This window comes from Molothrus ater, chromosome 17 (assembly GCF_012460135.2).
Source record: "Molothrus ater isolate BHLD 08-10-18 breed brown headed cowbird chromosome 17, BPBGC_Mater_1.1, whole genome shotgun sequence".
Taxonomy (NCBI): Eukaryota; Metazoa; Chordata; class Aves; order Passeriformes; family Icteridae; genus Molothrus; species Molothrus ater.
Window position 1 is genome coordinate 5,696,911 of NC_050494.2, and position 22,402 is coordinate 5,719,312.

The following is a 22,402-nucleotide window of genomic DNA, read 5'->3' on the forward strand; positions in this document are numbered from 1 at the left end:
GGCTTTGCATCACAAATTGTGCTGTTTGCACCTTTCCACGCTAATGATGGTGTAAAGAGCATTTGGAGGCGGAAGGAGCTTGTGCTGGGGGCACTGACTCAGTGTGCGGATGGTGTTCAGAACATGAAGTTCTCTTGTCTGCAGTGCGAAGTTGTGACAGATTGCACCGAAAGATTCTCTTTGCTCTTGACCCAGTCTGTTGAAGTAACTCTCAGAGCTGTTCCTGGGGCAATTCTTTGCCAAAATTCTCCCAAAGGTGATCCAGCTCTCACCTACCTGTGTTTGCAGTGAGGCAGCAGCAATGTCCCTGCATGCTGTGCTGTTGGTCTGGGCTTGGTTCTTGTGCTGCAGCTGAGCGCTGGCTCCGGTTCTTGGAGCTTGGAAGCAACCAAAGAATTAAAGTGCCTCTGGTGTATGTGCACTTGGTGTTTCAGTCCACCTGGCTTGCTCATCCCTCCTGAGAAGGGACTGATGAAAAGTAACTGTGGTGTATGTGCACTTGGTGTTTCAGTCCACCTGGCTTGCTCATCCTCCTGAGAAGGGACTGATGTTGTCCCCAAAATTCTGCAGCCAAAATGGCTTGCCAAGAGCTCTTAAGGGAAAAGATTCCTGCAAACCAGAAAAATAAGGGTTAATGAAAAAAGAGGTTTGCTTTAGATAATATTGAAGGGATAGGTTATCTCCTGCAGTCCCTGATAGCTCCAAAGTCTAAACAGGGCTGTTAATGTTGGGATTGCCCTGTTTGCTCACCTTCTGCCCTGGCTCTCCAGAGGCGTGTGCTCCTGCTTCTTTCTCCTCAGCCACTCTGGGTGACCCTGGCAGTTCTCTTTGTCTCTGTCTCCTGCACACACATCCCTCGGTGTGGTGGGTACATCCCTCCCTTTGTCTCTTCCCGAGAAAAGATTTTGTGTGACAGCACCGCGTGACAGTTTGCGCGCTAAGCTGTGGATCTGTGCTAAAGGTTGGTTTCTTTCTGACTGTGAAAATAGGATTAGTCCCCCTTGCATTATCTATTTGAATGCCCTGAAATTTTACCTTCTTTCATAATTTTAAGCTAGTTTTACAGCCCTGGATGCCAGACTGGTTTGTGAACAGTTGTCCAGGCTTTCCTGGTGAGTCCGTCTGTCCTGCCGTGCCGGTTATGTTAGCTGTGTTTTGCGCAATAGGGAAGAAGCGGCAGAGAATTTGGAAAAGCCTGAGATTAGATGGCGTAGTAAAAGTTTTCAGTATTAGACCTGAAATCCACAAGGAACCTGCTTTTATCAACTGCTTTTCCCCCTCCTGTCAATTTGTAACAGCTGCTTGTGCTCAGCCACAGTCACTTTATGTACCTGTAAGTCCTTCAGGATTCCAGTCTTGTATATTTGTGTATTAGCAAATGGGGATGCAGATGGAGCTACAATATGTGTAAGGCCTTTGAAACCTCAGAGGTAACTATGATTAAACTTGTTTCCCCTAGATCTGCTTGTGCTCTTTAGATCCCACTCTCTGCCTCATCCCAGCTTCCTGATGTGCAGGAGTGTGGGCTATGGCTGTTAAGTGTGTCTTAGTTTTGCTTCTTTTTAAAGATGGACATGCAGTGCAGAACTTTGTTTATTCATGTGGTTGTAGACTCATAAAGCACTAGGAAAAAATTGCTGAAACCTTTTCTACCCCAGTAAGGGAAGGCAAGGAACTCCAGTTCTGAATGGAGGAGGCAATGGAAAATAAGTACTTCCACTTATGAGAGTGTAGCCTTATAAGAATAAATGTCACTAGGGACAAGAATGGGTTTGCTCTTGGTTCCTTAGGAGACTACTCTGGACTCTACTCTCTTCATGCCAGCACAGCAGCATTTTAAGCTGTTCACTGACGCTGGTCATTCCTGAAGTTTTAATTTGCTGTTCTGTTTTATTCTGCTTTGTTAGTGGAAACATACTAATGGGTTTCAGTCTCTGACTCTTATATATACAATTACAGGAGAATGTTTTACATCTTGGGAATCCCTGGAAACACATGTTTTTGTTCACATGGAACTTTTTTGGTTTTGAATGCAAATAATGAATTGAAACTTCATTGTTGCCTCTCAGTCGGGAGCCCTTTGGCATGTGTAAGAAGCAGCTATTAATTTAGCCTTTCTGTACTGATCAAACATGTATTTTCATGCTTTATAAGGCTTCCTTGGACTTGTTCTTTGTGTAATATTGTCTACTGCAATTTTACTGCAGTGATTTTATGCATTTGTTACAACAACTAAGATCTGCTGTGGAATGGGCATATGTGAATGTGCCACCTCTTTGGGAAGAGGCCATGTAAAAGGTGCTGACAAGTCATTAAACTTGCTGCTTCTGTCTACACCAGTAGTTGTTTTGTTGCAGGATGCCTGTAGTGTAGCAGTTTCTTAAGGTCAGCATCCCTGTATGCCACACAGCTATCTCAATTACTTAAGCATTTATTACCCACAGAGTATTAGCTTCTTCCCCAGCAGGTGAAAAAGTGAGGTGCACAGAAAATAAGCAATTAATCCAGTGTGGCTGAAAAATAATTTCAAGAAGGGCTCAAAACATGTGTACTAAGTGTGTCTGTCCTCTTTCTGAAGAGGCTTTTAAAGCACGTCTTGCTTTGCCTCCCGAGCCTCTGCAGTCTGGGTGAGATTGATGAAATGCCAGCAGTGACATTTGCTTCAGGTTAACTTCATCTCCCAGAGGCTCCAGTCACAAGGTAGGAGTGATCAGTCAGGTTTTTTTTCTGGCATGCTTAACGTCTCCCTGATAAGCTTTTAATGTTCGGGGTATGGATAAGTGAACGCACCAGCCTGCCCTGTCTGTGGCCACCATGTGCTGTCCCTGTCAGCAGTGCTGGCACCTTTTACCTCTCTTCCTTGGATTGAAGTTGTCCTGAGGTTTCAGTGGAGCAAAAGGTGCATTGATTTCATTTTGCAAACTTCATGTTTTAAACAAGCTGTCTAATATCCTTGTTTGCATACTAAAACTGGAGCTTAGGGGAGCTTCTTGAGAAGTTGGTGGAGCTGTTCTAAAGGACTGAGAATGGCTGGACACAATTCTCTATCCACCTGTCTGTATTCTCCTGTGAAGATTCATCACCAAGTCATCCAGTTGGTTTCTTCTTTTCCCTCTATTTAAAAGCAAGGAGTACTGCCTTCAAATGACAAGATTAATGAAGAATGCAGTATCTAAGGGGTCTGTCTTGTTCTGAAGCCAAGTTTCCCAGACCAGTCCTTTTAAGGAAAAAGACACAATATCTGTCTGGCCCTGGAGTATCTTTTGCCTCAAGTAACTGCTGAAGTGTGGAGAGGGGTTGTGAAGTCATTGGTTTTACTCGGTTTCTATCAAAAGTACTCAGTTTTCAAGCTTTGGCAGAATTGGGTACAATGTGGTGTGGTCAATTCTGGCTCAGCTCAAAACAGGTTTTGTCTCAGAGTAAATATAGTCTGGGAAATGAATAGACTCAAAATCTATTCAGTTGTGCTATATTCCTTCATTTGAGGCCTTAGAAAAAGGAAGAATACTCTCTGGAGGAGTTTTACTTTTCGTAATAAAGTTCCTGCCCTAGAAAGGCAAAACTGTTGGGTTGTTCTGCTGTACTTCTCAGGCTCCCTTTTTGAGTTTTCACAGCTTCTTTCTTGTATTTTTTGTAAGATTGGAAAATGAGTGACTGCAGTAAAGAGCTGCATTGTGTATTCCACTTGTGCTTAGTCACAGTTAGTTTAGTTATTTTGCAGTAAATATACTATACTATAAAACTTAGATTTTATCTGGTTTATGGAGGGAAACAGTGCAGTGTTGAATTGTCAGCATGCCTCAACTGCTGCGCCTGACCCAGTGAGGCACCTGAAGTGAAATAAGCTTGTGATAGCACAGTAACTTATTTCATTTAAATTTGATTTTGAGGAGGGTTTTAAAGGGTTTCTATTTCTTTAGTGTAGATTGTGGAGGTATCTTTATAACAAACACTGGTAAAAGGTTTTGTGTCAAGTTGCTTTTGGAATGGGTATCTTTGCCATTAAGTATGGCATTATGAAATGAGGAAGCAGAAGCCAGACAGTCTTGCTTCATTATCATTGTAGTTTCTTTCCTTTTTTGACTGAAAACCCAGATCCTACTTCTGCTATTGAATTTCAGGCTTAGGTTATGGGAGACTCAAGTGGTGGTTTCACTGTTTCACAGTCATTCTCATTTCAGTATTCCAAGTGTTTTGCAGTGAGTTATTGCAGAAATAAACCAGCCCAGCAAACAGACCTGCAATACTTTCTCAGGGTAAATGTTTTATGTGGATTCTGCAGTTGTGTAAATAGGGCCAGTAAGTGACATATCCAGCTTCACTCGGGAAGTTTATTTTAGATTATGATTTTCTACTCCAGCGTATCATCCGTAATACCATCACCTCTCTGAACAATATCTTCTGGGTATGGTTTTCTGCTCTTGACACGTGTAGCTGTGTAGAGAGGTTTTCCAGTTTCTGTATCTTTCATATGTACACTTTGGTTTTCTTTGTCTGCCTTGCTTTATTGGCAAAGGTGTTGTCTCCCATACCTAGCTGCAGTTCTGTTTTCTGCCCAGGAGTTTCTCTCTTTTCTGGGCTACAGCAGTGTCAATCCATTTAAATAAATTCCAGAAGTGCTGTTTAATTGATTACTAGAGCACCATGACCATAATGTGACTTCCTCTAACTGGAATACAAATATTTTAGAAAAGTATAGACCTCTTCCAGATGACTCAGGTTGGATTATTGTACATGGGTTTTAAATGGTTAAATCAAGACACGTAAAGTCAGACATTGCTTGTCCAGAGCTAAAACCTGTTCAAGAGTGAGGGTCCCTATGCCTCAGACCATGCCATGTTTGCCATATGGTGGTTTTTCTGAGACACACAAGGCTTGTAAATAGGATTTTTTAATTCTGCACCATGTTTGCTTTCTCAGGCAAGATTTATAAATTGACCAGCACCTCACAGAGTGACCTTTACACGTGGGATTGCATTGCCTGTTTAGGTAATGTACTATAACCCCGTCACTGTCTGTGTTAAAGATCTTGGACAATGACTGAATGTTACACTCTCTACTGGCTGGTATCTGTGTATTGTAAAAGTTAGTGCAACACTAGACCATTCTGGTCAGATGCCAAGGGCAAGAGTATGTGTTCTTTGCCAGGAACATGAATAATATTTTAGACACCTTGGACTACATTCACACGTTTGAACACTCATAACCCTCCTGGCATCATTTCATCAACTAAACTGTGGTAATTTTAATAGTAGTCCTTATATACAAAATGCGAGACATTAAAAGTAATATGATTTAACAAAATAAATGGGGAAAAAATCTCCCTAAAGTAAGAAGTCTTTTTCTGATAATTTGCATTTTAGTATGAATGCTTAAAAGGAGAGCCTGTGGGGGAGGGAAAAAAAGCAGTAAAATTCTTTCATTTAGGCAATAATAAAGAGACTTTAAGCTTTGCTTACTATTGCATCACAACCATTGAGAAGAATTCAGGCTAACTAGTAAAGAGGCTCCTGTGGAGTACATGGCCTAACATGAAGGTGATGTTTCAGCTGAGAAGGGACTGACCATTTCTCCAGTGACAGGAAGTTTTTGAACTTGACCAGCTTTTGAACCTAATCCAGTGTTAGAGTTACCTCACTTTCAGCTGCATAATTTAGCAGTGCAACTGGAGAAGTCTTTTTTTAAGACTCTCTTCTCCTTTCCAGAGAGGCTGAAAAGACCCTGCTGATTTCATCTCTGCCAAACCAGAGGGTTTCTTGCTCATGCTTCGAGTACAAGAGAGAGCCCTGTTCTCATACACAGCAGTGATCCTGAAAGCTTTGAGAGCTCATTTGCTTCTCCTGTAACACACAACTAACACTGAGGAATTGGATTTAACTCAGTGCAGAAATTTCAGCCGCTCATCTGAAGCAGAAGTGTTACTGGAATGACAAGATGTTAAAAATGTTAGTAACAAGATGGATTTTTCATGCTGTGTCCTCAGATTTTGGGCACAGATTGTGATTCCAAGAATCCAGACAGCTTAAATCACCTTTGTGGACATCAGTGTAGAGAAGTATTGAGATGATGCATAAACTCAAGCATACTCAGCATTAGAAGTATTTCTAGCAAGAGGAAAAGAAACTGGGATGTTTCTGGAACCAGAAGGAAAATACAAAAAGTCCTTGTCCACAGAATCTAGTAAGACATTTTAAAGAACAAAGAAACCTCTCTGTAAGCAGATTAATGAGCTATTCAAATTGTGCTCACAAAAACTTAGAAGAAGGTGAACAGAAAGATGGCAAATCTGAAAGGCTAATATTTATCTGGAAAAGCTACTGTTGACCAGAAATTGAGGTTACCAGGTGTTAATTTGCTGGCTACCTCACTTAATTGGGGAAAAATTAGAAGGAACCAGATTGTGCTCAGACCTGTTTTTCAGTTCTTAAAAAAAAAAATCTAGTGCAAAATGATGGAAGGGAAATTAAGGTGGGGGGTGGGAGTGGGATAAAATAGCATCTGTAGCATCCTGTATCATGTGCCAACACTATTCTCTTGACAGCTGTACTGATTGGGCATACAAGAGCTTACACCCTTCTCTGGTTTCAGTATTTTATTAGTAAAGTTGCTGTCAAAACTTCAGTATTAATGTAGGAAGTAGCCCTACTTCCCTTGATTGTGACATGTAAGTATTTTGGAAGGTGTGCAGAGACAGGTGTTCAGAAGTAGTTTTGTGGCAAATGAATTTGGCTCGTGAATTAAAACATCACAGTCCCACATAATTGTTTTGTCACCAGACTAATGAAGCCAAGGGTTGTGCTTGTTGTGAAAGGGACCACTCACCTCTGCCATCTGTTGGGACTCTTCCTCTGCAGGTGACAACTGCCTGCTGGAAGAGGCTTTCTTTGCCTTCATCCCTGCTCTTGCCATGCTGCAGTTGGAGATGCCTGACCTTTTACAGCTCTGTTCCTGGATAAAGAGTAAAACTTCCCTGTTGCAGTCAGATATATATACAAGTATTGCAAATAGGGTTATGACTCAGCCTTTCCCCAGGGACTCAGCGCTGGAGCGAAGGCGGAGCAGGGAACAACACAGAGCCACAGACCAAAAGTGCTTAGACTTTCCCATCCTTAAACCAACGGCCTTGTAATCTAACAGAGTTAAAAGATGAATCAACCCTGCAAAAATGCAGAGCTGCTCGTGATTTGTTGGAGGTACGGGGAATGGCAGGAATAGTACAGGCACTGCAGTAATCTTTTGGAGACATACCAGGCTCAGCATTAACAGACAGAGATCCAGTGCCAGAGACATCAAGCTTTCTAGAACAGAAGAGATGCCAAAAGCTCTGTTTGGGTTAGAGGATACTGAAGGGAAAGCCTCAGGGGTAATGGATGCTTGCCCAGTGAGCATAACCCCCGTCCCCGCTGTAACCTTGTGCTGAAGAGAGACTTTGCATTTTCAGAAATATTTAAATGTCACATAAGCTTTTGGGGGTTTAAACTTTGCTCATAGTAGATGGTGGATTTTGCTAATGGTCTTGGAGAAGGAATAGCTTTTATCTCCTTGTTACTGTTAGAGGGATCAGACATACTTACTGTAAGACATATAAGGCAGGAAACAAATCTGAATGTGTGATAATGTCAGAGCTCTTTCTGTAGCTGATGTGAGGCTGGACTTAGTCAACTACTAATCAGCTGCAAGCTGGGAGAGAGTTACTGGAGGCTGGCAGATTCTTCTAGGAATCAATATGCTAAATATATCAAGGAAGATACATTACAGACAGGAACACTTCCCGTTGATTGCCTGTGTGCTGATGAGGCTTGGAGTGAGGTGGCCCCGTTCCCAGCTCTGTCATCTGTTGCCTGTGTAGTTCAGTCAGAGGTGATGCTGCCCTGGTTCCTGGCAAGTGGGTACACAAATGAGAGTGAAATGGCTTAAACTTGTTTCATGTCAGCCATCAAATAACCATTGGCATGGACCCCTAGATAAAGCCAGTCTGGAACAAAGTATTTTTGTGTAGAATGCCAAAAAAAAGGAATCCTGTGCTTTTTTAATGACCCAGTCTCCTGAACTTCATCCAGCTCCACCCTCAACAAAAAAAGACAGACCAAGAGCTTTAATGCCTTCTGAGGACACTCATACGTCAGTTCAAGACAATTGAATAAACTCTTTTGAAGTCTTCATTCTTAACCTACCTCATGGCATCGTGTCAGAAAGCAACACCATGGAGTTTGAATACTAGGCAAATATTCCAGAATAATTTAATCCTTAGGTGATATGCCTGGGAGGTAAGCCTCCATGGAAGTACTACATTTAAAGTGTTGTTCATAGTGAGAGACACCAGGCAGTTCTGCCTTGACATCTTTGTGCTTTTGGTTTGAGACCATGCACAGGACCCATTGTTCCCCAGCCCCTGGGGCTTTGGGCCAGAATAGCTCCATGGAAGACCTTCACGTTGGCAGTCCTTTGGTAGACAGCAAAGGAAAGCTGTCTGGCAACAAATCCTAGCAAGCAGAGCTAGTTTAACTGGTCAAGCTTTTTTTTTATTATTATTTTTCCCTGCAGTACCAGTCTTTAATTGTCTGAAAATACCAAATCATTGTAAGCAGATCCAAGGGTTGAGGAAACAGATACCCAACTCCAGCAGTTCTAGGGTATATCTCTGGAACTGCTTTCCAAAAGTAAATAATAATTTCAGCTGTAAAGCACAAGTCAGCTGCAAGAAAATCTGGTGATCAAGGTAAACTGTTCTGTTATCTGCTTTTCTTGGTGACAAGTCATCATGTGGCTGTGAGTTCTAAAGAGAATAGCACTGAGCACAGTCGTGCACGTTTTCCATTGATTGGTTGAAAGGAGAAATTGATTGTGTGTGTGCTATAGTGTGACTGTACATAACTCTGTGTACAGCATCACGCTGGTTTCTCTCGCAATTTACCTATTCATCAAGTGTAAATAGCTGCTGTTTGCTGCAGCCAGGCCTGTGGGAATCAGTGAGTAAACCCTCTGTGGAATAAACCCCAGGCAGTTTGCAAACAGCCAGAGCTTCCAGCTCCTGGCTGAACTGAGGAATCACAAGTGTGAAATGCACTGTGAAAACATTTTTGCCAGTGAAATGTGTGTTGTCCTGGTGGGAAGAAGGGCTCAGAGAAATTGCTTCTCTGCAGTTCAGAGCGTGTGGGTGTCTGGTCCCCACACAGTTTGCTAGAGATGCCTGCAGACTCTGCCTGCTGAGAAAGAGATTTTGCTCTTTAGGTACTCAAAAACTCTTGGGTGCTTTATACTGTAACACCAAATGTTCCACATAACCTGCCACGTGTATATCAAAATATGGAAAACTTAATCCCTGCAATTTAAACGTGTGCACTGTGTACACCAGAGCACTGGGAAACATTGCTGAGTTCAGGGGGATGGAAGAAAGGTGCTGAGGGCAAGCTGGAGGCTCTTGAATGTCAGTATTCCTGTGTTGGTTTATGTTGACTTTCTGCAGGTGTCTGAAAGCAAACACTGAAGTTACAGAAAGCAATAGGTTAAAATCATGTTCTATGGGTATGTTTCTTCTAAATCCATTTGAATGTTTTGAGGTTTTAAGAGCTAGTGTCAGTTAAGGAGAAAAATGAATTTGTGGCAGAAGACTTGGAGTCAGGAGGATGAGGCTTGTTCCTGGCTCTGCAGTTCATTTCCCATGTGACTCTGAAAGTCACAAAATCCTTTTGTTGCAGTTTCCTATTCTTAGTGCAGGGATAGGAGTCTTTTTAGAGGCATGGTAGCATCTTTACAATTTAAAAAGCATTAATACCTTACATCCAAGATCTCTGGAAATTCTAGCACTGGTATCTGAAAAACAATTGCCAAAGTCAGCACAGATTTTAGGTTTCTTGAAGAGCCTGTTTAATTTTGATTACTTTGAGTGAGTGGCATGTTCAAAACAAAACCTGGGGGAGCTTTTGGGAATTGCATATATTCCTCCCATTATACTGATCTTCACTGTAAATGGCCTTTTGAGGTGATTTTGAGGTGCTAGTTCAGCCTCATCTCCTTTTTAATATACTTATAAAAAATGCTCGTAAATGCGTTTATTTGCAATTCAACTGTGTTGCTCTTTTTTCTCTGCTGAATTCATTTCCTTGGTGCTTTAAAGGACTTCATTGTACATCACAGTTGTCACTGAGGATGGGAAGTGTCAGAGTAGAAGCTGATAGCAATAAAATTACTGTGTTCCTGTAGATTCACTTGAGTGCCAACTCCCCTTTCTGACCTGTCACATAATTGGGACCCGCCCTGACCTGTGTAGGTGGGTGACCACCAACACAGCTCATTACAGCTGTCAGGTTGCATTTTCTTGGTGGGGCTGTTACCAGAGGGAGGTAAATGTGTCCTGCAGTAGAGAAGCAGGAGGAGAGTATTCTTGCTCCTTTTCACCCTTTCTTTTCATTTTGTGCCATTACTTCCCATTTTCCTTGCTTTCTGCCTGTCATGTTATATACTGTTGGGGATAAGAATAAAATTGTTTTCATTCACAGCAGGGAGAAGGGAAGGATGCTTTGTCAAGATTAAATACTTGTGGAAGTAGAAGTATTAAATTTTGAGATTCAACAGGCCTGACACCTCAGCTTTGTGCTTTGTTCCTATATCCTTTCTGTGTATTCAGCATGAATACTTGGAGGCATAGGAAGCCAGGCTGCCCATCTGCCAAATAAAGTTGAACTTCCTATATCAAGAGGTACCTAGTTAATGGAAGGGTTGCATTTCTTCAGGGTCTATAAAGCATTTAAAGGTCGTTGAACTAAAGACCATGTAAATGCAGCTGTTGCCAAGATGAATTAACTTGTGCTACAGGAACAATGAATCCGTTGAGGACCTCTGAAAACAAGATTTTTGTTACAAATTTTGAATCACAGAAATACTAGAATGCGGTGGGGAAAAATGCTGAGGTTCACGAGGGAGGTGTAGAGTTTTCTCCCAATTTAATTTCTTTTGTTTTGTCTCTCTGCTTACAGATTCTCACAAACACAAAGATAAACACAAAGACCGAGAACACCGGCACAAAGAGCACAAGAAGGACAAGGAAAAAGACCGGGAAAAGTCCAAGCACAGTAATAGGTGAGGAAAAAGTGGATGAAGTCTTCATAGGCTAAAACACCCAATGAATGTGCAGTCTTACAAGAACTACTCTGATAATAAATGAATATGGAATTGCTACATTTTGAGTGTGGTTTTACAAGTGTAGGTGCTTTAAGCCTGATTTTTGTCGTTGCCTGCATTTCCATGTGGGTGGCTGAAGCTGTGTATCTTGCAAATGTGAGCTGATACTAATGTAGAAGAGATTATTGTAGGTTAGAGTTGTTAAAGGTGTAGAGCACTACCTCAGCCTCCCCTTCGTGCAGATTGGTGGGTTTTGTTCATAATCTTTTGTTTGTGGTTCCAGTTGTTTGTCAGAAATGTGGAGTTCTCTTCATGCTGGTATAAACCCCCATTGCTTCAGCATAGTGAGGCCCCCATGTTGCTACTCATCCTTCTCCTAATTAGAAGTGCCTGGAAAGGTGGTCCCCCAGAACCATGGTGGTGCCTTTGCCTGCCACCACAGTGGCTGAATATCCCAGCTGGATGGGACAGCACTGGGAAACTGCTGGGTTAGATGGATCCCAAAGGACTGTGTGCTGTTTTGTCCAATGTGATTTATGCACTACACTGCCACTGCATGGGGAAGGTGTTTGATGCCAGTCACTTGCCAGGTTGCCCACACTGATGTGATGGCCTGTAGCTCTTGAGCTGCTGAATTCCTTGGTCCAGTTGCTCCCTGGCCTGGGCTGTGAGCTGCAGGAACCAGGATGTGGAGGTCTGTGTGATGATTTGGTGTGGTAGAGCAGAAGGCAAGTAGGTCACAGCTAGGATGTTACTCGGGGAAATTTTCCTTGTTGTAAGTCCTGACACACAAGTGTCATGGAGCCTAAATTGCCACCAAAACTTGGAAAAATGAGTCCCTGGAAGGAAAGATTCTGGTGTGACACTTGATTAATGACAGATAGTGTTTATGCTGTGGGCAAGTGAGTGTACTAAGTAATTGCTATGCAACTGTGATAACACTGTCCAAAAAGGAACAAAAAAAGTTTGTGTTAACAATTATTTCTATTAAAAAGAAGCATGAAAAAGAGGGAGTCTGTGCAGAGAAGTGGATTTGTTTTATTGGGCACACACTTGATTTGAATTTTCTGTGATCTTATGAGAAGCTACACTAGCCTACTGTTCCATAATGTGTCTATGATGGGGAAAAACCCCTAGGCCAAATAACTTGCATTTGCTGGCTCTCACAACAAGGATGAAATGCTTTAGACATGTTCTTTGCCTTTGTTCACACATCTATATTGCCTCGATTTCTAGTTTTCATTTTCGTGATTATCATGCACCCTAAAACTGACTGCCTCACATGTCCAAATGTTCATTGCTTTGCTTGAAAAACCATTCTCCTGAAATCTTAGCAGAGCACATTCTTTTGTAAGGAGTAATGTAAGCACTGTCTTTAAATTCCCAAATTCATTAATGCTTTGACTTCATTTGTGTAGGAGTTGGAAAGGGTCAGCATGTTTTTAACTGGAAAAACTAATTATGGCTCATAACTTGTAGCTGACTTTGCAAATAATAAATACCAAAACAGTGGAAAGAAGGTAGAATGGCTGTGATGTTTTGAGGTGTAGCTCAGGAGGTGACACGTAATCATGCCTTATCTTGAAGTACTTCCTTCCTCCCTACTATGTTGTCTTGAAATCCCTCTGGGAAAGGTATCCTGTTTTCTAGGCACTGTGCCTAATGCTCCCAGTTGTTTTCATGTCTCTGTTAAGTGCCTGTGTGTCCTGTGAGCACAGTATCTGCTGCATCCTGGGGTCCCAAAACAAGGTCCCTCCTGTGGGTGGCATGACTGAGTGCATGCATGTACAGGGGGTTTGTTCAAGGCATTTTTGGGGAGAGATTACACGAACAATGCTTTGCCCCTCAGGTTCCTTCATAAGGGAAGGCTTCAGTCTCCCAGAGTGAGTGCACACTGCCTTTCAAAGCTGCCACCTTAAAAATGAATGTATTATAGTGCTGAATCTTGAGATTTGGTGTTGGAGGTGGTTCTCTGGGAAGTTAACATACATGGACATGCCTGTGATCCTGTTGGGATCACTCCTTCATGAGTGCTCCAGAGTCTTCACTATCCCATTCATGCTCAGTCATGTACAGGGTACCTGGCTGCTTGCTGTGTAGAAACAGCAGACTTGTAACAGAACTTCATAGAAATAATTGAAATTTAAGTATTTCTTCCCTAAATACTTTGATTCAGCTGTCACCCATGCAATTCTGTAAATGTTAAGTTGCTGTGAGAATGAGATTTTAGGTGACCATTGTTTGAAGGGTAAAAAGCCTGCCTGTCTGTACTGAAGTTTCTCCTTTGACAATGAGAAACAAGTGAAAAAGAGGCATGAATCTGGTAGAAATTAAAGAAAAAATCTCCAGGACACAAGAATGACGTAGGTGGGTTTCAATGGTGTTTTACCTGTATGAAGAATTTTTAAAGCACTTGATTAAAGGATGTAAATTAATCCTTTGGAAAAGTTTATCTTAGATTTATCAAATTACATATAAATCTTCACAAAATCCATTCTGTATTTCAGAAAAGCTGCTGTGTTACTGCAAAAGCTGTGCTGTATCTTTGGTAGTTCTCAAAAGAGGTTGAATGGTGCTTTAGCAGAAATGGAAGCCATTGTTTTCTGGGAGACTTGGATTGGTACCTCAGTGACATTTTATCTGTGGTGTGTGAAGAGCCCCTGATTGCATTCTGAGAAGCACAGTGCACACTGGGCACACTTAAGAGCAGTGTGTGGTTGTGTTTGAAGCAGATCATTTTTGTGTCTGTCTGTAATAGTTTGACAGTTTCATTTCCTGTCCTGTACTTAAAAAAGGCTTTTAAAATAAAACCTGCATCAAGAAGACAGAACAACTCCAATGCAGGAGAATAAATGTTTCCTGTATCCAGACTTTGAAGGATCTAAACTGCCAAGATAAGTCTCTGAAATACCTAAAATAGACAATTTTGATTTCATATGACAGAAGTGTGTGGAATGATATGTAGAACTTCTTAATTTTGGTTCTTGCTTTTTTCCTCTCCCACTCACAAGATGACACTTCTGTGTCTTAACCACTCATTTACAGCTGTAGTAAACTGAGAGAGAACATTTGTGTGCCTCAGACCTCCCCATCACCCCTCAAAGAAAGAAAATGCAAAGCCCACTGAAAAACAGTCTGTATCAAGAAATAAATCCACATCACTATCCAACAAAGTGTGGTTTTTTTGCTCATTTTCTCAGCCTTGTACTTCCTGGTCTCCAAACAAAAATCTAATACACATCCATTAAATATAAATGTCAGTGGTTATAAAAATAAAATGAAACGAATCCCATGTGGCAATAGGTTTCTGATCTGTGGGAGTTGAGTGTTTCAGACAAGTAGACCACATAAAATAATGGAATAACAGGTCCTTTGAAGCCAAGCCTTGTTAGAGAGCGGGTTGGAAGTGTTGGCAGTAACAGGTGTGCCTGTGCCAGCTGTCCTGGGCTCTCTGCAGGGAGAGTGGGCTGCCAGGAGCCTGAGGAGGGCAGGGCTGGCTGTGACAGAGGATGGGAGCAGAGAGGCTGCTCTGCAGTGCTGAGCCCTGCTGTCAGCCTGACAAGCACCGGAGCCGCAGGAAGAAAATCTTCTGTCAGATTGCATATTTCCTCCATTTACTGAATCTCTTGTGATCACAGCTTGGGATGAGCCGAAGCTTGGAACACAGAAGGGATTCACAGACCTGATCTTCACTGGCATCTTCTAATTTTATGCTTTTGCTAGGAAAAACACAGATTCAGGGCATTTGCCACAGAGGAAGATAAATTTCAGTTCTGATTTCTTGCACACCTCCTCTGGTTTATTAGGGGATCCTGATATGCTTTGAATGGTGTGTGTTGGGGGCAGGAAGAGGCAGGGGGATACCTGATGTAGGGGTAAAAGCAATTTTATAAAAAAGACTTCACACCTGCTGTTTGCTAGCACGGGTGGGTTTGTTTTGTGCTCCATTTTAGTGCACAGTTCACCTTGAGCAGTTTTCTAATGTGATACTGCCTTCCAGTAGTGAAATTTTTTTTGCTTTTTATTTAGTAGTCTACTTAATTCTCACATGTCCATGGAAAGCATGTGCTAAGCATGATCCTCATTTCAATGTTGTGAATATTGTTCTCATTCCTAAAATTTTTATCAGCTGTTGATCAGTCCAGCTTTTTATCTTGTTCCTCTTGCTGAAGGCTTGATCTGTTATCTGTGAAAAGACTCCTTTCACCACTGGGAAGAGCGGTTTCAGGTTATTTTATTTCATTGCCAGAAACCCAGCAAAACCTTTGGGGCTCACGTGTTTATTCCCTGTAATTCCATATGATAACCCTCTAACAGCATAATAACCTGCAAGCCAGCTGAAATCCTGTCCTTCCCTGGGGTGCTGTTGCTTTGGAAGTGCTCCCTGCACAGGCAGCTCTCCCTTGGTGTGCATGAGCCTGGATGTGATCACAGGTTTCCATTAATACTGTACTGCGTCAAACGAGGCAGGGCTGTGTCACCTGTGCCCTGTCCCCATGGTGGTTTTAGGCTGCTCTGAAATCACAATTCCCTGTTACTTTACGCTTCAGTTGTGCTGCGGCAGCTCCCGAGCAGGCACAGCTCCGATGGATGGCAAGCGGCGCTGGCACTCGCTGCTAGCAGATTCCCTGTCACGAGCTAATTACAGCAGAGAGAGGAAGTAAGAGACACTTTAGATAAAGCATCCTTCCCAGCTTGTGGTTTTGAAGCTGGAATGGAAAGGGCCTGGGAAGGGATTATTAACGTACATAAATGGCACCTGAAGAACGCAGTGTTAAATTACTGCGAAGCTGTTGCAGTTTGAAGGAGGAAGCTGTGATCTGCACATCTGCTGTTCTTTGGAAACACTTTCCACTTGTGACTTTCCCATGTGATCTCAGCCTGAGCAGCTGCTGCCAGGTGCCTGGGCTCCCTTCCTCTCCCTCTCCTCTCTCCTGCCGGCATGCTCATTGGGAAATATATCCATGCTTACAAGGGAAATGGCTTCTTCTGCTGCATTTTCTGCTTCATGTGCTTCATGCTGAGCTCTCCACAGCCTTTGGCTGTCCTTGTTTACACTAAAACTGTAAATGGAAGCAAGCTGGCACAAAGGATGGAGTGCTTCAGGAGTTGTGTGTACTCACCTGGCCTTTGTCTGAGCTAAGCCAGTAGTATCATGATACACCTGGAGATGATGTAATCCCTTGTTCTGCCTGTGTTAATGTAATCTCCCGCTGCACTTGGCTACCTTAAAAAAACACTAACACTGCAGGTTTGTCAGCATTAAACACCTTCAAGAGGCATAACTCTTGAGTTCTGTTGCAGTGATGCAACTGCAGTGGTTTTGGTGAGAAGGAAGACCTTACTTTGTCAGCAGGGACTGGGTATGAGCAATTGTTGTGATCTACTTGTCCTGTTTTCAGGCTAGCTTCCCCTGGAGCTTCCCTCTATCTTATGGGGGTTTTGCTGTCCTACTTCCATGACTCCAAGCTGGCTTGTTGGCAGAGATGTATGTGCAGGAAAGGTAACAAAGGATTCGCAGAGCTCTGAACAATGAATTCAAGATAAAATTAGCAGTGTGCATATGATCTTGAGACCATTTTGCTTGGTTTCTTTAAAGAAAAGTGATTTTTTTTTTCTTCCAGTTTTGAATTGACCAGGAAGATAGGCTTCTGATCTTTAAATTGTTCCCAGTCCGTCCTAATAATAGCTTTGGGATTGTCTGAAATAGCTTTCTGATAGAAGGCTGAAACTCCATCTTCAGGGTAAGGATGGCATCCTGTTGCCTTCTCTTTTCTTTTGAGATTAGTGTGGTGGTTAAATTGTGTTCCCTGTAGGCTCACATGTGTATCTGAGCCAAGTGAGAGACCAAAGCAGCTCAGCTTGACTGCAGTTAATATGCGAGCAACTTGCTTTGCTTTGGGAGAAAAAAGAAGTTCCTTTTCTAAGGATTGTTGCTTGAGGCCTTTGTTACCAGCTCCTTTCCAAGAGAGGTTTTCTGGGAGATTGAGATTCCATCCCTCCAAGAGAAGAGAGGCACAAGCCTTCCTTGATGCACATGTCAGAAGTTCTGTGCTGAGCTGTGGTCCAGTGTCTGGAAATAGGGCTGGCAAGCAGGCTGCTACAAATAAGGGAAAGAAATTTATGCTCTCTTTTAACATTGGAGTGAAAAGTACACAATATCAGATTTTTATCTAGGGAATTCCTCCCAGTCACCAGGAGCAGCAGCAAGCAGGACCTCGGGGCCAAGCCACCAGTGCTGATCTTTGGAAAATGAAGCTGCAGAGTGAAACTGGAGACAGAGTTTCCTTAGGTTATCTGAGCCCACATTGCTTGGCTGAGAAATTTACTGCTCATTGCAGAGCAAAGGGGAAGGATAGTCTTATGATAAAAAAAATTAAATTAAGACCAGCAACTGAGTCAGGAAGCCAGACTTCTTGATTCTGGCTCTAATGCTGAAAAAATCTGAGAAACTACACTGAAAAATTGAGATTAGATTGCTTGACAGCTTTTCAATGCTGGCCACTTAGTGTCTTTCAAGAGGGATGTCATTTGAGCTTCCGCTTGAGCAAACCTAAGTTTTTAGAAGTTTTAGCAGTTTTTTTTTTATTCCAGCTGTAGTCTGTAAGCATTCAGCACACACAAATATTGTCTCTGCCTCTCTAGACCAATGTGATTTTGTTTGTGTTTCAGTCTTAGCTTTACTGATCTAGTTTGCCATCCATTGGTTTGCTTTTAGTCATGCTTTGTGTACATCCCAGGGCTCTTCCAGTCATGTACTGAAAGCTAGTGCTTTTGCTGGTAGTGAGATTGAGTGCTTTGGAAAACCAAATTGTTTCTCTTTTTTGGTCTTTTGTGGGTTTTTTGGTTTTTTTTTTTTTTTTTTTTGCTATTCCAAACTCCCAAGCAACAGCCACTGCCATGAACTTTACCTCAGTGCACTGACTCTAGTGGCTGCAGTGTCTACCATAAAGATCCAAATTAATGTCTGAGTAAAACATGCTATTTCAGGTAGGATTTAAATATCAAATAAGAGCAAGAAAGAGTCAGAAAATAAACACAAGTAGACTTGCAAAGAACCAGATGGCTCTGACCCTTGTGTGTGTTTGTTATGATTTTTTTTTGTACTTTGGAATTGTAGAATCACAGAATGGTTTGGGTCGAAAGGGACCTTAAGGCTCATCTCATTCCATGCCCTGCCATGGGCAGGGACACCTTCCACCAGATGAGGTGGTCTAAGCCCTGTCCAACCTGGCCTTGAATACAGGGATGGGGCATCCACAGCTTGGATTGATATAAGAAGGCTGAATATTGATTACTGATATTGAATGTTGTTATTATTATGAGTATTGGTTTAAATATATGCAGGTTGAGATACCTCTTGAATTGTTAACCTTAAATCTTCAGCAAATGGGGTGCTTGGCATACAGAGAGCAGTGCAAGATACCAAGTCAGAATTTCCAGATCTTCCTGAGTTTAAAAATTATTAGTAATGTGTGGGGTTTTTGCTTTCAGACAGTCAGTGAATCTGATTGGAGCAAAGGAAAATTAAATAGGTGTCTTGAGCTTGGAATGCTGATGAATGAGCAGGGTACAGAAGCTGGGATGAGAGATCAGAGCAGGAGCAGCAGGCATGTTGTGGATTTCAGGATCCAGTGTCAGGATGTTCCGTGTCTGTACTCGCACGGCCTGAGCACACTGTACATAACATGATCTGGGGTAAGAATAGTCTGCAGTTGTTGAGTCTGCTCACAGGCAACATGTGGTGCTGTGTGTCTAACTACCAGCATTTCTAGAGTGCCTGTTGCCTTTTGATGTTCACATAGGCCTTCACTGCTTTGTATGAAGAGGTTGCTAGAGAGTTAAAATGAAACTGGTGTCTCTTGCTGCTGGTCTCTTGGTGTCACACAGCATGTGAATGTACTGATTTCCTTCAGTGATGGATTTTCATGCTTTAGCTGCTTGAGCTTGGATGGCTGGTGTGTGTTTATTCAATTTATTCAATGTATATTTATTGGAGTGTTATTATTCAAGCTACTCTGGGCTTGAATTATTTAGACCTTTGGCAGGTTCCCATGCGTTTGTCCACGCTGGTGTCTGCAGTTGTAAGCTGGGTGTGGGTTGGTGTATTTGTGACTGTGATTGCCTTGCTCCTAATCACACACTGATTGTGGGAGCTGGTTAATGTGCTGCTTGCTCTCTGTAACCATCAACCTTTTTGCAGTCTGTTTCTGTGATAGAATGAAATCTCAAAGAATCTGCAATTTTTAAAAATCATGCTCTTGCCCAGCATTCCCAGCTTGTTTTTCAGGGCTGTGTTCACCCAGATTGGTTTGGGCTTGCACCTGAGTGTTGAAATAACTGAAATAAGGGAAGTGCCTTTTTCTAGTAAAGCTTTGTAGTGCATTTTGTAATCCTGAGGAGAAGCACAGTGTGTCCCAGAGAACAGCAGTGACGGGAGTCAAGTGCTGAGAAGGGAGGGTGTGAGCAGCCAGCATGAGAGAGGCAGCTTGGTTAGTGCCTATCCATGCTGATTTACACCATGCCTTTGACTTGCTAAAGCCCTGGGTGACCTCAGGGAGTCCACACAACCTTATAAGTGTGTATTGAAGGCCTGTAGAATTGCCAGGCTTGTTGCTTGGCTTCCACACCACTGCTGCTAATCCTTGTGGCCAGTTCTTGATGTTTCTATTCTGAGTCTCCTGAGAGTATTGCCTCACTTTTGGCTTCAAGGTTTGTCATTCCATGAGAAACCTCATTTTCATTTGAAAACAGCCATGTGTCTTTCTAGCTGATAAGAAAAACTTGAAAATGTGATACAAATTTATCCTGATGTCTCAGAAATCAGAAGTGGGTAGAAACAGAATAATAAAGGTTGATTTTTCTTCTCCTTGTATGCATTTTCTCCAGTGTTCTGACTAAAGATTCTAGGTATTTAAGCTCTCAATACTGCTATTCATAACACCAGAGTAGTTACAGACCAGACTCTCACTTGGAAACACCTTTGTTGGTTCTTGCCCCACACGATGGGGCTGTTCCAGCAGAGCTGGGCTGACTGTGGCGGCATCAACAGCTCCAGCTGAGGACTGCAGCATTATTCCTGCCTTTTCTGTTTGACTTTGCATAAACACAAGGACATCACATATCCTGTTTGCTCTGGTTTTCCCATCTGTTTGGGAATAATAGAGATCAGCGCTTTTCTCTTTAAGTTCCAGAGATGAGAGCTGCTACAATGACAAACTGTTGTCTGAGCAAAAGCTGACACGGGCATTGACGGCGCTGGCGGCTCTGTTCCAGTGACCTTTTATGTGGACTAGGAAAAAGAGGAAAAGCAGAGACAGTGGGAATTCATCCTAAAGTGTTGAGCTTTAAGTGTAGCAGCTGTGGATTTCCTCAGCAATCCAGGCTGATGGGTTTCTTGAAGTGGAGGCTTGGCAACTGGGATTTTGTGGTATCCCTCCCGTTCTTCTTCCTCCCAAGGAGAATGGGTCATGCCGGACAGGAGACTGTGGTGGATCTTCCTGTTAAGGGGATCCCTTATTTTTTAGGGTTTGTAATCATCAAAACCTGTGACTCTTTACCACTGGAAATTGTATTAGTCAAATCTCCTTGTGTTCTCCTCTGCAAACACACTCTCTTGTCTTGCAGTGAGCACAAAGATTCCTCGGAAAAGAAACACAAAGACAAGGAGAAAACCAAACACAAAGATGGCAGCTCAGAGAAACACAAAGACAAACACAAAGATAAAGACAAGGAGAAGAGAAAGGAAGAGAAGGTGGGTGTCTCCTGTGGGAGAGACAAGAGGATGGTTCTGGCTTATAATACTGAATAGAACAAACTCAGTGGGTTAGATGTAGCTTGTGCATCCAAGTTTTTATCAACTTGGAGAGAATTATCCCAATGCTAACCCAGACACTTTTTTTGTGGAGTGGTAGTTACGAAATCATAAGGGCTTTATCTGCAGGTATGTGCACAGAAACAGTTCCACTGTGGAGGTATGTCCACTGGCTCCACATTTTCTCCCATTACATTTCACTTTGCCAAGCTTGGGTTCAGAGACAAGGGAGAAAAATCAGTCATCTCACATTCAGTCCATGCAAGAACAAACTATATACTTAATTCCAATTTGCTGAGGAAATTGGAGGGCCAAAAAGTACTGAATTAACTAAGACTTGCAGAAAATGTTGCCTCTCTGTCATGTAGGTCACTAAGGACTGCAGGGGACGGAGATAGTCACGGTTCCTTCTGCAAGTTAAGGGGTTGTACGTTGGAAAATGCTAATCAACTCCTACTTTTTATGTTTTTCAGATGAAGTCATCTTCTGGTGACATAAAAATAAAGAAGGAAAAGGAAAATGGTTTCTCCAGGTAAGAAATTAGGTCTATGATTTGGAAAAAGCTGCAGTTTGACTTTTTATAGGTGCTCAGTGTTTGAATCCTCTCACTTGGTCTTGAGAGGGGGCACTCTTGGGGCACTCTTAAGCCCTTCAGACGATATGTTCTTCTCAATTATGAGAATGGGTAGATCTGCTTACCCAGTAACTGGAGATGGGAGCTGTGGAATACCTGGTGTCTGCCTGCACATGCTGGGTTTGTCTAAGTATTCAGGAGCTGGATTCTGCTGAGGACAGACTGAACTATGGGAACACTGGTAGCTGGATTTGAAAGAGCCTCTGTTGTAAAACTGGAACTTGAACCCTGCAGTCTGCTGGAGACAGGACCCAGCAAAGCCAGTCCAGATTATCTCTGTGTGTCTCTCCTGTGTTGTGACTGCAGCCTGAAGCTCTTGCAAAGGAGTCACAAGAGTGACATGTATAATTAGAAGTACCTTAGAAATGCATAGATGTCCTACTCTAGTACTAAATTCCTGCTTATAATAGAACCTCCTGGACTTGAGTGTTGTATCAGTCATTGCTAAGTAGTCTTATTAAAAACCTGAAGTGAGCAATTGATAGAAGAGTACTTTTTCTTAATAGTCAATCAAGATCTCTTGTGACTTGTTTACAATCCAGCCATTGGTTATTTTTAAGGTGCTAAATCAAGTCCACTGACTTACTGAAGGTGTGTGGTATGGTGGATGCATGCATCCATATCTGTTAGTCAAGAACAGCACTTAGTTCATGAACTCTTTCAGTTTGTGAGCCCACTTAAAAATAAAAAAAAAAATCTTTCCAGTCTTACCACCTTCTTTGGATACAGAGAGGTTGGGAGAAGACACCTACCTGTCCCATGCCTTTTAGGTATTCTTTCTTTGTTTTGAGCTTGCCCTTTTGACATGAGTTCTTCCATCTGTTTGATTTCCC

At 42.3% G+C, this 22,402-nt stretch overlaps 1 protein-coding gene across 1 annotated transcript in view; it reads left to right on the forward strand.

Annotated features, from left to right (window-relative positions):
* Positions 1-22,402, forward strand: part of TOP1 (DNA topoisomerase I) — a 65,953-nt gene that overhangs the window by 18,053 nt on the left and 25,498 nt on the right. The window contains exons 3-5 of the mRNA XM_054516657.1: positions 10,977-11,079; positions 20,749-20,875; positions 21,409-21,467. Coding sequence (XP_054372632.1) covers positions 10,977-11,079; positions 20,749-20,875; positions 21,409-21,467 — 289 coding nt within the window. The remainder of the gene's footprint in view (positions 1-10,976; positions 11,080-20,748; positions 20,876-21,408; positions 21,468-22,402) is intronic.